Source organism: Scaptodrosophila lebanonensis, unplaced genomic scaffold (genome assembly GCF_003285725.1).
Source record: "Scaptodrosophila lebanonensis strain 11010-0011.00,11010-0021.00 unplaced genomic scaffold, SlebRS2 tig00000098-arrow-pilon, whole genome shotgun sequence".
NCBI classification, from domain to species: Eukaryota; Metazoa; Arthropoda; class Insecta; order Diptera; family Drosophilidae; genus Scaptodrosophila; species Scaptodrosophila lebanonensis.
The window spans coordinates 833129-848589 of NW_022060568.1; the positions used below are offsets into that span (position 1 = coordinate 833129).

Consider the following 15461-nt stretch of genomic DNA (forward strand, 5'->3'; position numbering starts at 1 on the left):
AGCTAACAAAATAATAATGTGCAAGTCTTTGAATAAGAAGTGTAATATAATGAACAATTTATTTAAAAATTTGTTAAAATTTGTTGTTTTTGAAGATGCGTGTTATTTATAGTCCCTCATGATATTGTAAAGTTTACTCAAAAGAAGAGAAAAGTGTGGATACAGGATATTCAATATTCGAGCTTTTTATTTCTCCAAAAATTAAAAGGACTTGCAATCCGAATTAATAGCTGCTTTAAACCATAGTGTATATGGTATAGAAATATAGTTGTATGTACAAAAATAAGTTGCATTTAAAATTCGATTTTAAAGCTAAGCCTAGTCTAAAAATGTTTCCAAAAATAAAACTATACACAAGTGTTTTTCATAATCATCAACTTAATATTTCAGGGGAACATTTTGAAAAAATTGAAATGGCTTAATAAATAAAAATAAATTTCATTCCTGACCAACAACATCGTTTCTAACATTGTACAGCAATTATCTGGAGTATCCGAATTAAACTGCATGTTTAAATGACTTCCGTAAAAAAAGGGTTTTGAACAAAATGAAGCCTGCTTTATGTGAAATTACTTCTTGAGAAACTAAATGTAATTTACAAGTTTCTGGACATATTAATTTCATTGTTGCATTTAGAATATTCGATATTTGAAGTGCTTTACACATTACAGGGTATTATAAAGTGAAAAGCTCTTAACCAGCCACCCTTTTCTAACTATTTGAATGCTGAATGAAGTGGCCAGGAGGAATGTGGGCGGGGCAGACGACGCCCATGTCCATGCTAATTACAGCGCTCGTGCATGAAAAGTCAATGCTGTGCAATGTCTGGACGGACACACACACAAATAGAGAGAGAGAGAGAGGGAGAGAGGGAGAGGGACACACATAAGTCCCTGTAATAGGGCCTGGTTATGGCTCCGTTCTAATGATGTTGTAGTTGTCAGCTTAAAGAGATAATATTAACGATGATGACGTGAATGATGCAGCTATGCTTTTAACGTTGTTTTCATAGTCGCTGCTGTGGGGGTGCCCCGCTCCCGCCCTCGCCCAATCTCCGTATTCCAACCTGCCACAGGCACTGTGGCTTTCGCTTCCGCATCAGCGCGCGCCAGCAAGTCATATCGAGAAAGTTTTGCCGTGTCTGTGTTACGAGCCGCTAGCAGCGAGCTGCGAGCAGCGAGCTCGGAATTCTGAATTCCGAGTTCTGAGTTGTGGAAGTGGAAGTGCACAACTAAACAAATAAAAGGACATAAAGTGCGATGCGAAGTTATGATGAGGAGTGCCTGTTGTGGGATGTGTTGTGGCGCTGCGGAATTGCTGCTCTGCGGTGGCTCGGTGGTGCGGTAACGGAAATATTGTCAAAATTTACTGCAGCATTTGAAATGTCATGTGGAGGCGCTACTAACTGCATTTTATTGGGCGCAAATAATACTGCAGCGAGCTAACTAAAATGCCCGACAAGGTCATACATTTTTGCCAAAATGCAAATTTGGCACGCACTCCACCATACATACATACAAGGGCGTACGCAGCTTTTACCAAAGAGGGGGGCCAATAAATTACAATTTTGATTAAATAATACACGATACATTTAAAAAATAATTATATGCATAAATCAATGAAAAAACTTCAACAAATCGAATTCAGTTCCATTTTAAGGCGATACTAATGACTTTATGTGACAAAATTTTCTGTAGGGGGGCAACGTTCTCTCCCCCCCTCCTCCCTTGCGTACGCCCTTGCATACATACATACATGTATGCACACACATACACATACGTGCACGCTACAGAAATATGGATGTCAGGCCGCATTACTGGGCATAAAGCACGAGCTGACGCAATAACAGTTTTGGTAGCACTTTGCACATAGTTACAGTTTGAATGGCACTGGCGAAAAGACTCCGGAATGTTTATCAGAAAAACTTGCTGCATACTCGTAAATTGTAGCAGTTAGTTACTTATGGGATATATGGACTAGATTTACTAAGGATTTGCTAGATTTGTTTTTGTGTTAGGCGTAGCTTTTGCACAGCAAACTCCTTGGAGGAACGAAGGCTGTTTAAGATTTAAGTTTGTTTGTTGGAATTGTGCTAAGGATAAGACTTTTCTGATTCAAATACATACTGAAAATTATTGAAATATGCATTCAAATTGAATTAATTTTATTATTTGCATGTTTTGCATTTGATCCTGCAACGATCAAACTAACTTCCAACAACAACAATAAAAAGTTCCTTTAATGAAATATGTTAAAAAATTAACGGTTTGTAAATACTTTTGACCAGCTCTATATTTTGAAAATAGTTATGGTGTTTGTTTAAATATGGCGACAAGTGATATATAGTAATATGGATAATACTTGTATATATAATCATGAGCAAATATTACTTAATGATTTAAAGCATCGAAGTTCTGCATATGCAAAGCGTAGCCTTGTTGCTCCTAAGAAAGGAAAGGAATAATTAATTATATCTAGAGTTATGCTTCGGTCTTTTATTGGAGTATTTGAGAAATTCTTTACAATAGGAATGCAAAGAGCTATTATTAGTTCATAAAGATACACATACATATATGCTTTAAGAGCTTTAGCTATTTTATTTTAAGAGTTGGATTAAATGTGTTTCATTCTTTTTTAGGTTTTAAGATCTCTTTATGAGACACAATACATTTTCAGTTGAAGTTTTCCAGCATGGGTATTGTTGTGAAATGTTATTAATATACGTTTTCATTTGAGTTCATTTGTGCACCCCTGGCCGATATCGATATGTTAAGAAAATATGTGAAATTAAGTTGGCATGGCCCTATCTAATTATTGTATAAAAAAAGAAGTGATCGTTGAGAGTCTGCCTGAAGAACGGCAACTTCTTCAGGCGCATTATTTCCGCATATGTATTTCCGTTGTACCGTTTTATATGTATATATAAGTGGAAGTATATGATTTTAGTTGTGTTAAATAAATCAGAAAAAATGAACAAACTCGTCCTTTCTCGGTCTCAGGAGAATCTGTATACCAAGTTTGGTTATTCTAGCTCTTATACTTTCGGAGATCCTTGCGTTCATACAGACAGACAGACGGACAGACGGTCAGACGGACAGACGGACAGACGGACATGGCTATATCGACTCGGCTTGTCATGCTGATCAAGAATATATATACTTTGTGGGGTCTACCAAGCCTCCTTCTGTGTGTTCCATGTGCACTCGCACAAAACTAATATACCCTTGTACCCTTTGGGTACAGGGTATAAAAACACGGAAAATTAACCTCTAAAATTGTGACACTAAACCAGGTAATATCACGTATAATTATTATTTTAACCATTGAATATTATAAAGAATTGTGAGAAATATTATCGTTTTACTCGCCACTTACATAAACTGTTATTCGTTGTGATAAAGGCGGCACATTTATACAGTTTTCGAAGCACTGAGTGCAGTTCAGTTCAGGGTAGACATCAGCACTTCCGCCGCCACTTTTCATTGGGGGGCATAGGGCGTAGACGGGTTCGGTGCATGCCTTTGACAAACGAAACGCAAAATGCTTGAAATATTTGTGATGCGCATGAAAATGTCTGAATAAACGATGGAGCCCCACACCCTACACCTGAGACCCGCCTCAGTCACACTCATACACCAACTAAAAACAAGAAGATGAAGCGGTTGCAGAAAGAGGAGCCGTAGATTCAGTTGAAACGAAAAATGAATGGTTTGGGGCAGCAACTGCTGCTGATGTTGAATAATGGCTAAACTGCTGACGTTTTTGAGGCATTGGGCGCATCGTTGGCATTGAAAGAAATGAAACCATTTCGGCACATATGTATGTCTACACACAGAGTAGATGTGGTGGGCGGGCTTGTAGGTAGGTTTGTGAAGCGGAAGCATTACTCTTCAGCGTAATCAAACACCCAAAACAAAAAAACGGCTCAGTGCAATGAAGGCTGCTCAACTGGGTGGTTGCAGCCTTACTCATCCATCCATGCAGATGTAAGAAGAGAAGACAACTGAAGGTCAACACCTGCCTCTAACTTGACCCCTAGAAGTTGAATTTAATTTCCAGTTCTTGATATTCAGATTTGGAACTCTGAGCACTTTAATTTGGCTCACAACTAAGCAACTATAATTCCAAAACAATTCTGATGCCTACTTCTGCAATATTCATGACATCGACTCAAAAAATATCAATAATTGTACCCACATTTGTGCACTCCTCTTTTTATACTCTGTACATAAAATGTACAAGAGTGTATTAGGTTTGCGGGAGCTGAAAATGTAACAGGCAGAAGGAGGCGTGGCGATCTAGCCCTGTCTGTCTGTCAGTCCGTCTGTCAGTCTGTCCGTATGAACACCTGGATCTCAGAGACTATAAGAGCTAGAGACACACAAAGATGCCTTATGTGTGTACGCTGTGCAAGTTTGTTTTATTTTTTTGATTTCCCCCCCACACAAAATTTTAGTCCCAGATGCCTTATGTGAATACGCATTTTGAACTCAAACTTGGCAAATACCTCCATTTAGTTATTATAAGTCCAAATGCCAAGTTTCATCATGATAGGACGATTTAATAGGAAGCTATAGCCATATATGTATGTACATAAGACCAACTAGTGCCTGCAGCTGTTGTTGTTGTTACTGCTTTGCTCAGGCACACGAGACATACACAGACACACACACAAATACACACATACACGCATAATTATTCTACACATATGTACAGAATATTTCAAAGTCGGGATACCCGACTTTAGCTTCTCTACTTGTTTATTTTTTAGTGCATATAAATTTGATTTGGAATCGTTTTTTTTAAGTCGGTTTTTTTTTTGTTTTTTTTGTTTATTAAACAATCAGACCAAGCCATCATAGCAACAACAATTGCGTTCTAGTGACGAAAATATCTTTTCTGATAACCTCTTGCAGTCTGCAGAGGACCAAGCAAACTTTGCCCGAATCGGACACCCCTTCCACCTTTAAAAAAAAGAAAAGACAGTTGGCATAAGCTGCTGTCGTCCTCAATAACGCCTTGTGAGTAAGGAATTTAATGTCCGTTTGTCAGGAAATTGACATTCTTGAAGTGAATTCAAATTCAAATTTATACTTGAATTGTAGTTTGCAGACTAAGGAGAATGAAAAAAGACCAATTGGTTAATTCAATGTTAAAGAGAACTATTTAAGTAAATTGCAAAACAAATTCTTCATCTCTCACAAGAAGTTAGTATTAAATGAATGTGGAAAGCAGATTTGTTTTACTCGCTACACTACATGTTTATAGTACCAGTGTATTAATTAATTGCGATATGTGTTCAACAAGCCTTTGATTTGCCACATCATTTCAGTTTGACACCAAAAAGATAGAAGGATTTCAAATTACAAATATTTTAGCTGTTAATAAAAAGTACATTTGTATGGAAAACGTAATATTCCAACGGGTAACAAACGCAGTGACTCAACCAAATTTTAAATTCCAGAACCAATGGCTCTTTCAAAAGAGAACAACCACTGCATTGAGTGAGACCAAAGCTTTATTTGTTGCTTGTTGTTGTCTTTACAATATTTATCAGAAAAATTACAGTTTTATACATAGAGTTCATGCATTAATATTAAAAAAAAAATTACGCTTCCATTTATGTGTGATTTGATATTCTAGAATTATATGAAAGCTCACGCATATAGTATTTTGTTTATGGATGATCTATTTCATGATCAAAATATGCAATTGATTGTTTTCTGCTTTTCCAAATGCTATGTATTTTAAAATAGTCATAGAAATTGTATGTGTTAAGCTTGAAATTTCTGTAGTTCAATACTGTGTTTGGAAGTATTGTTTTGTTCGGTTTTGTTTAGGGTAGGTAATGCATTTAAAATTGATCAATGAAGTTGGGCTTCAAAAACGCATGAGTTTTAAAAAAATATTAAAATTGAATGAAAAATGTAAAGCTCTCTTCCATGAGTAAAAAAAAAAACAGGTATTAATCCAATTTGTTCGTTTCTGAAAAAGTAAATAAGTTGTTTCATAAAAGTAGCTTCCATTTCTATTTCTAGAAATTCAATAGATTGTATCAAAGCCTTCTAGTTTTGTTTAAAGTTTTCAAATAATTGCAGTATTTGCTTTTAAAATAAGTTCTGTTTCACAACTATTTACGTTGTCTACATCTCTAAGCATTCAAAAAAATTGGTCTCGTTTGTGTGTTGTTAGTAAATGAAACGTTTTAGTTAAATTGGATTTGGGGACCATTTGACCGTGACGAATCATTCCAGAAATTTCCGCTATGAACGTTGATATGAGCCCTCTCCTGGAGAGCAGCAGTCCGCAAAGGCACATGCGGCCCAATGTGTTTTAAATGAATGTTGCCCAAGAAAGTTTTCGCCTCGGTTATGGGGGCCCGTTCGCTCTTCAAGCCGATGTCCTTGAGCTTCACGTCGCCATCGAAGTGCATCAGATAGTATTGTGTATACCATCCAAAGTTAATGGAGTCGCCAACGGCCGGGATTTCATTAATTTCGAATTGCTTGGCTGCATCCGGAGACAATGAAGAGACGTAGCCTCGCCCAGTACAGACAACGTGGCTATTGTGGTCACCGCAGAAGATATAGATATCCTTCTCCGTCTGCTTGGGATGGCAGAAGCGCAAGATGACGTCAAGAGTGGCGCCATCCTCGACTTTGAAGGCATAAGCCACGAGCAGGGAGCCTGATTGAGTCAAATCGATGTCTGCGAGAAAGATGCGGAAGGGACGCTCATAGTTGGTAAGGCACAAGGAATTGCTGCCGGCGAACACTTCTCTGAAGCAGTGCACCGCATTGCCCTGGATAGACACCGATGGCTGCAACGATTGGCGCGCTATGTTGACAAATGCCTTGGATACACGCCTTTTGAGGCCATGAAAGAAAAAGTCATTTCCCATACCGACGCAGAAGTCCACATATATGGGCAACTTGCGATAGGGATGTATGGCCAGGAACTCCGAGACGCGACCCCACCAGCGATCGTTGGAATCAAGGAAATCGATGTTAACAGTATTACCGCCAATACTATCCCGTAAGGCAGCGATCCCCTTACGAAATGTACGAAAACGCAAGCCGGGAATAAAGATAGCCATCGAGAAGCCGCCATTTGTGAGCTGCTCCGCCAACTTAATGCTGTTCTGAAAGCGTCCCAACCTATCCCGACCGTTAAGATCGAATCTGAAGAAGGCACTAAGCAGGTCCCCCTTCTCCTTACGAAGTGTTGCTGCGGTCCTTTCCAGCTTAGCCTCGTTCCAGTCAGATTGAAGAACTATGTTTTGTGTGCAGCGATAAAACTGAATGTTCTCCTCATTTAACTCACACTGCTTTAAATACTCGCCAGTGCTGGTGACGCTATCGCACCAGAAAACTCGACCGGCCGGGATTTCCATTTCGATGGCCGCACGCAACTTAGAAACAAAAGACCTGGCGGAGATGAAAGATGTGAATGAAGAAAACGTCCTTTAAAAATGTTAAAGAATTTAGAATTCAAATATGCTTCAAAAGTTCACGATGTTCATACAGACGGACATGTCTATTTCGATCATATCCATACCTTTAACAGGGGGTCTGCCACGCGTCCTACTGCCTGTTACATACAGACTTCGTAGTATACCTTTTCTAACAAAACGTGGCTCTATATCCGTTTTTTAACGAGTATAGGCCATACATGAGCACATTGTTCTGGGAAAAAGTTCAGCTGTAATGGGAATAAACTATATTCGAGTCACAAAAAGTGAGTCCACTTTCAAGAAGATTACGTATCTTCGTTCGTAAAGCGATTACTTATTCTCCAAAACGGATATTTACAAATTAGACGAATTCCACTACTTTGCGGAAACTTATAATACGGGTTTAACAATTTGTTCATACAAAAGATTCTTACATATTTGATTTCGTTAAAGACCTAACAGCTAGCTATATGATGTACTCGTCAAGTCTGTTATGTATTTTTGCGCACGAGATAAAAGCATAAATATTATTTAAAGAATTTCTCACGGCTCCTAATGGCCGAAACATGTCTGACGAAAAGGTCAATCGCCTCTCTGGCAATAATAATTTATTACTCACAACAGTGGCGCCATTTTTTCGGGGGATACTTCGCACTCAATGGAAATCATCCAGCCTTCAAAGCACAACAGCTGGCATAAGTTAACCAAAGCCTTCACAATGAGATCCATCTGGCTGAGCGCCTCCTCCAAAAGTATAGGGCAGCGCGCAACATAAGTGCCAAAGATGGGAACTCCATGACGATGAGCCGCCCAAATCCAGCCACTCGGTGGAATATTGACATAGTTATTGCCATAAAAGCAAAAGTAGTCAACGACTGGCCAATGAAGGAAGCGATAGTCTTTGGTGCTGCACGAAATAAACAAACAAAAAAGCACTTAAATGAATGTTTTTTTTTTTTAAATCTATCAAATCAATCAAAGATGATCAAAGATAATAAACAAATATTTCATTTAATTCTGAAGTTAATAAAATTGTTCAATATTTTAAGTATTAAAAATTACATAATAAAAAAATATTTCATTTAATTTTGAAATTAATAAAATAATGAAATTGTTCAACATTTTAAAACTGATCCTAAATTGGACAAATGTTGACTTACTATGCGTCAAAAGTCATCACATTTAGGCAAACAAGTACTTCGCGTCGATTGAGCGCATTGGTCGGATCTTGTAATTTCGACAATTGGCATGCTTGCTTGTTCAGAAAAACCCCCTCGCCGCGCACTTTAGTGTCCAATGGTATAACCTGTTTCCAGCTAATATGACGAACGCTTTCCTCAAAAGAGAGCAGTAGGAAGTTGGAATGTATCGGTTCAAGCTCCACAAAGTCTTCGGTCCCTGGATCGGCTATTATGTGGAAGAAAGAGACGGAACATTTAGCTACAGATACTTCAAAGCGTGCTTATAGTGAAAAGATTGGGGGGAAAAACAGTAAATTATCTGCTGCAAAGACTCGAGATGTAAATACCTAACATACATACAAATTATGGGGTCATAAGATTTAAGCGTTTATCAGACCAGAAATAATCTTCAACGATGAACAACAAATTTGACATATTTGTTAATTTAATGCAAAATTGGAACCAAGAAACAATATCGTCGGCTCATTTGGTTCTTCTAACTGATAAAAGGCCTTTTGCGAGCTACTAATTTTCAAAAACAAGTGAGCAGATATGTTTTTCTAATCTTTTTGAGAGTTTACAAATTAAATTTATTTATTTATTTTTTCAAAATCGCTTCTTAGTGCTAGAATCCAAATTTTAGATTTCTAAATCTTACCATTTGGGCAGTGCTTTGATCACCAATCAGTCAGACGAAACTGTTTTAAACACACATGTATGTACATGCATATGTGTAGAGCGTTGCTGCCAAAATGTTGTTCGGGCGTTTGTGGATATTTTGATTCATGAAGGAAACACGAAAGCTGTATGTATAGTCTGCAACTCTTATGGAAACACTTAAAAATAAATGCCAAAGAAATAAAAACGCCATATAATACTTTTGTTCATTAAAGTCGTCAGCGCATGCACAGTAAGTGGAAAAAATGCACAGCTATAGAAAGTACTGTGGTAGTGAAGAGGAGAAATAGATCTGCACATACTGTTTTCTCGCTCTGGCATGGGTCAGATGTAGAAACCAACACGTGCAAGTCTATTCTGTACAAGAATTTCGCAGAAAATGGCGCTGGGACACAAAATATTGTGCCGTCGATGTTCACGACAAACACAACAAATGCGAAATCGCTTTATGATTAATTAGTTATTAACTAAAGCTAGTAGGAAACAAAAAATGATTCTTACTGGTCTTGCGACGCCCAAAATTTGAGTAATCGGTTATAGGAATCGCCCACTCATCAATCCTTAATTCCTCAACCGAGTACTTCTTAGCATTGCTCCACTGCTCCATTTTATACTGTATTTTTGCTCTGCACGATTTAACTTTAATTCCCAAACACTTTAAACGCGAACAACCACTCTAAGCAACTACTTTCAACTGAGCGGCAAGATCAAATGCTTCTGCAAAATGTCACTTGATCGGCGAGTGTTCGGCTGTCACAATTTTTAAGTTTACAGTGCTGTAAAACGAAGGCAGCTGTTCAATTGTGAATGGTGATTCAGTTGAAATTTGAAAATAAATAACGGTCCGCTAAAACTATATGAAATACCATACTATTCTAAGGATATGCATAATTCATATGTCTGACATATCAAATGGTGTCCCTAGTCGCATGGGAAGAAATATTATATATACGTAATAGCACTGCAGTTCGTGCCAATTAATAATCAAAAGAATTGTGAAGAATTATGGGTTTCAAAATAATACTTCGTTTCAGAGTTCATGGGCTTTCTTTTTGTACCCACTCTTGTTATAGAGTCCACCTCTTTTTCATTGCTTTTCATTGCATATTTGACAAATTTCAAATTAAACAAATTTGGCAAATATTGTAATTAAAGAGCGATAATTTTGTCAAAACACAAAACTTTATTTCATTGCATTCCCGGAAGAATTGTCTAAGTCCTAGATTTGAAAATGGATTCATATGATCAGAGACAAAACCATTTCCAAACATCTTTATAAAAGTAAAGCCGGTCTTTACACATTATACAATTTTATTGTTATAGAAAACTCTCTTAGTACTGAACTGTGTAGAATTATGTTCTTGACTTTAAAATATGTTGGATGTATTTTCCTGTTACATCGTTGTCGGGAGCTTCGGGAATGACATAAGACAACAAAAATTGCACGAGTGCCTAATATTTCGTGGAAAAAGAAAAACCTGATAGGTACACAATTTATAGATAATAGCATTATTTAAAGTTTTTCATTTTTTATTGGCAATTGCTTTTGTAAAAGTAACTTATCTGCAGTCTGACATAGTTTTGTATTCTATACGATACTGTTATTATAAATAAAAGCTAATAAAAACAATCTGGACTTGACGAGCTGAAATTTTCGTAAACGTTGCGTGGTTCCTAGGTTTATAGTCCTACAATCCATATATCATGCATCTGTGTGAGTCCACAATTGATCCTTATATGCCTTGACATTGGCCTTCCCCTCCACACCCTTTGTGACAAGCAAGTCGAAGCTTTGCAAATAAATGGCCCCCAAAATTGTATCAGCCTTGTCTGGCATCGTACGACAGCACTTCACTCCTATTTCCTTGAGAATCATCGATCCATCAAACTGCACCAGAAAGTAACGTGTACGCCATCCGTTCGCCACAGCGCTCTCAACTCCCGGTATCTCAGAATGTTCAAATTTCCTGGCACGTGCCACACTCAAAGGCGCGATGTTGCAACGTCCACCGGCTATGGTGTGTTGAGTATAGTTGCCACAGAAAAGATATAAGTCCCTATCATGCCCCCTGGACGCACAGAAACGCATGATGACATCCAAAGTGGCGCCATCTGGAGCTTTATAGGCATAACCCAGTACCATCACGCCCTGTGGTAAGCAAAATTCCGTAAGGAAGAGCCTAAAAGCATGATCGTAGTTCGTGATACGCAAGGAATTTCCGCCGGCAAAGACCTCTTTAAAACAATACTCCGCATTTCCACTTAACGGAACCGATGGCTGCAGCGATTGCACGTTCAAATTGGAGGATCCTCTCGAATTTAGTAACTTGAAACCATGCTGGTAAGATACGCGTCCGGAGCCCACACAAAAGTTCGTGTAGAAGGGCATCTTGCAATATGGACGTGTACCCAGATATTCCCACAGGCGCCACCAGCAGTGATCGTTGTGTTTAAGGAATGCGGCGGACTCACAACCACTTCCATTGCCATTGTCTCCACCTTGTGAAAGCTGAAAGCTCCAATTGGGCGCGACGATGGCCGTCGAAAAACAGCCGTCTTCGATGAGCTCCATTAGCTCGGCGGGATTCCGAATGCGTCCCATCGGAAGCTGGCCATTAATATCAAAGCTGAAGAAGGCGCTAACCATGGTCGTACGCTCACGTTGCAGTGTTGCAGCGGTGGTCTCCAGACTGGCATCATTCCAGTCATAATGGATGAGCGTGCTGCCCGTGCAGCGGTGGAAGGTAATGTTTCGCTTGTTCAGCTCATTCTGCAACGAGAATTCGCCATTGTTGGTGACACTGTCGTACCAGAAGATGCGGCCATGTGGAATCTCCCTTTTGATGGCCACGCGCAGCTGACGCAGAAAGCAGCTAGCAAGCATTAAAGATATAAACATTAAAGATAGTTTCGAATTATCGACAGTCGATTTTTGTAGAGTAGCATTAACCTAATCAAAAGATAAAAGCATTTCGGACTAATTATTATATAGATTTGTTTTGTAGAGTATCGAATTAAATTTAAAAAAAAGCAAGTTCTTTGTGGTGGAAATCATGTTACGTGTCAGAACAGATACTGCTATCACTAATTATGCATATGAAATAGGAATTTAGATATCACGAAGATCTTTGCATATATATGTGGACAGTTCTTAGCTCAAGTCTAACAAGAAATACAACTATCCATCCATCCATCTACATATATACACTAGTTAACTCAACTTTCTTTGCTATCCATTAAAAAACAGTGTGCCACAAATATACTCACAGCAGCTTCTCCACCCTCTTGGGTTGTACTATACACCCCACATTAATAAGCCATCCTTCGAAGCCAAAGTTCTTGCATAAATTAACCAAAGCGTCCACAATGACATCCACCTTACTCAGCGCCTCCTCCATGAGTTCGCTGTGGCGCGCAATAAAAGTTCCGAAGATGGGGACTCCATGACGATGGGCCGCATTTATCCAGCCAGGCGGTGGAACGTTCACATAGTTGGGTCCAAAATAACAAAAGTAATCAATGACTGCCCAATGAACGAAGCGATAATCGTCGCTATATTTCTTGGAGCTGCAAGAGATGGAAATACGAGTATAGTACAAATTTCATTTAATTAAAAATGCATTCATATTTTAATTAAATGCTGATTTAAAGCCCGAAGACCTATTTCTTTTACATTACATTAAACAACGAAGCATAAAAAATAGGAGAATTTTAAAAGCAATATGTAAAACGCTACCTTCTTCGGAATGAACAAAGCCATTTGGCTTAATTTTTTATTTATTTTGAACTTAACAAAAAAAACTAATCGACTTACCAATCGTTCTGATTGACCATGTCGTGACACACGAGCACCTCGCGTCGATTGTCGGAAGTTACCGGGAATTTATATTTCGTCAACAAATCCGAATGTTTTCCCAAAAACACGCCCTTTCCACGTACATCATAATCCAAAGCTATCACGTGTTGCTCCTTGTTGAAGTTGCGACTGCGTGCCTCGAAACTTAACAGTTGGTGGTTGCCACATACGGGATCAGTCTCCAGATAGATAGCAGGTAGAGGCGTAAGATTATCTTTAAAATTGGAAAGAGCAACGTATAATTAAGCTGACTATAATGAAATGATGACTTTAAAGCAACAGAATACAAAAGGGTGCAGGCACTAATCCTGAAATAAAATATTCTCAGCTGCAACAACAGAGTAACATTAAGATAAACATCCAGTAAGTTCTATTTAGATGCCCCTCTTTAAGTTGAAGACTTTCACTACAATGACAAAAAAAATTATCTAGTTTTTAAATAATTTGGAATTGTTTTGTTATATCCAAAAAAGAAATGTGAGTTCTATTTAAATGCCCCTCTTTAAGATGAAGACTTCCACTACAATGACAATAAATAATAATAATCTAGTTTTAAAATACTTTGGAATTGTTTTGTTATGTATATCCAAAAAAGAAATGTCTTCCAAATAGCTACTTAATTATTCACACAATTATATTAATACTACATAAAAGAGAGTATGTGACTCGGAGTGGACTAAGCACTTCATTTGAATCAGTTGGGACCATTTCCTCTTAGGCGAGTTGTAGGATCAAATGGCCGAGTGCTGACAGTCCCTCTCGTCTCCTACCACTTGCCGTACTTCATTGAGCACGAGAGACCCGACCCTCACAAAATTGCAATTCGCTTTTTTGAGTGTTTTGAATAATTCATGTGGCCACCAGACACGAAAACCAGCAGACTCGACCACACGGAAACGACCCCTTCCTCCACGGAGTCATTTCGATTGCAATTGTTTTGCAGCAGCATGTGCAACTAAAAATGGGGCGCCGTTAGATTTTGCCGCCACTGTAGAAACAATTGTTTGGTGGGCCCGGTCTCGTCCACCTGCTGCCCCGAGAAGTACTCAATTCCATTTTCAGCATTTCGCTCGATTAGCGCATAGTGTGTGTGTAAATGTAGGAATTTATTACTGGTCCTAATTCAACCAGCTTTCCAGCATCAATGTGAAGAGCTATAAAGGTTATACATATGTACATATGTATGTATGTATGTACATTGTATACGTACACATGTACATACATACATATGTAAGTAAGTACTGCTCACACATACATACTCTCTGAAAAAAGTGGGAAAAAGTCTGAAAAGCCTGTTCTGTTTGTAAAGGCCTGGAAACGCGTGGCTTAAAACAAACCTTTAACATTTTAGCTCGATAACATACATACATACATACATATTTGTTCCTTGCAAATTTACAAATACATACATACTACTTTCCGAATTTTGCTTTACACATATTTACATGCATACATACATATGTATGTACATACCTAGATGCTTAGTATCCATCTATGTACATATGTATCTGTACCAGCCATTCCTACTAGTGCTTATGCATGTCTATAATTATTATAACACCTGTTTACCATTAAAATCAGTCATATAAATATGAACACAGATGCATACATACATGTCTATAAGTACTTCTATATAATTACGTACATGCATAAAAATATACGAGTAATGTGTAAAAAAGTCGGCGGCGCATCCACAAGACGCGCGAAATCGAACAGTACAGATGGATCTGCACATACTGTGTTCTCGCTCTGGCATTAGAGAAATATGGAAAAAAATAGAGATAGCAACGAATTGCAGACCTGCAGACGCAAGCTTATTTTATAAAAACGTGCGTGTACTGTTATATTCATAGAAAAGACAAGCAGATTACAAACGGGCAAATGCAGTTTGTTTAATGTTAAGCAAAAACAAACTTAATTGTCATATAAAGCCAAAAAGTACTTACTTGTGTCAAAATCATTGCATTTTTTGCGTTCGGATACGGATCGCAGGGCCATTTTGAAGGCTGGGGCAGTGGCCTCATCAACACTGCTATCCCTATCTTGTGAGGGATATGGTCTTTTAGCAGAGGTCATTATTCTTGAATGCTATTGCTCTAATTTGTTCGACTTCACTAGCAAGCACTTAATTCGGAAACAAACACTCCCAACTATGACGTTCAACTTAACCTGAATCTATGCGAAAATAAACGGAAACGGTACTAGATCAGCTGGCAGGTGCACAAAAGCGTTGCACATATCAGTATTGGGCAAGCTGCAGTGCTGTAAAACGTGGAGCATTTATTTGAATATG

At 38.3% G+C, this 15461-nt stretch overlaps 3 protein-coding genes across 3 annotated transcripts in view; 1 reads left to right on the plus strand and 2 right to left on the minus strand.

Annotated features, from left to right (window-relative positions):
- Positions 1 to 15461, plus strand: part of LOC115627792 — a 59749-nt gene that overhangs the window by 34982 nt on the left and 9306 nt on the right. The gene's annotated exons all lie outside the window — the stretch shown is intronic.
- Positions 6206 to 9919, minus strand: LOC115627940 (cytosolic endo-beta-N-acetylglucosaminidase-like). The gene is made up of 4 exons (XM_030523833.1): positions 9814 to 9919; positions 8614 to 8860; positions 8073 to 8360; positions 6206 to 7427 (listed from the first exon to the last, which is right to left on the minus strand). Exons 1-4 carry the CDS (start codon positions 9917 to 9919, stop codon positions 6206 to 6208), a joined length of 1863 nt encoding a protein of 620 aa, XP_030379693.1.
- On the minus strand, positions 11015 to 15321 carry LOC115627941 (cytosolic endo-beta-N-acetylglucosaminidase-like). Its single transcript, XM_030523834.1, has 4 exons — positions 15115 to 15321; positions 13127 to 13382; positions 12580 to 12879; positions 11015 to 12185 (listed from the first exon to the last, which is right to left on the minus strand). The coding sequence occupies exons 1-4, from the start codon at positions 15242 to 15244 to the stop codon at positions 11015 to 11017; spliced, it is 1857 nt and encodes a 618-aa protein (XP_030379694.1). The 5' UTR covers positions 15245 to 15321.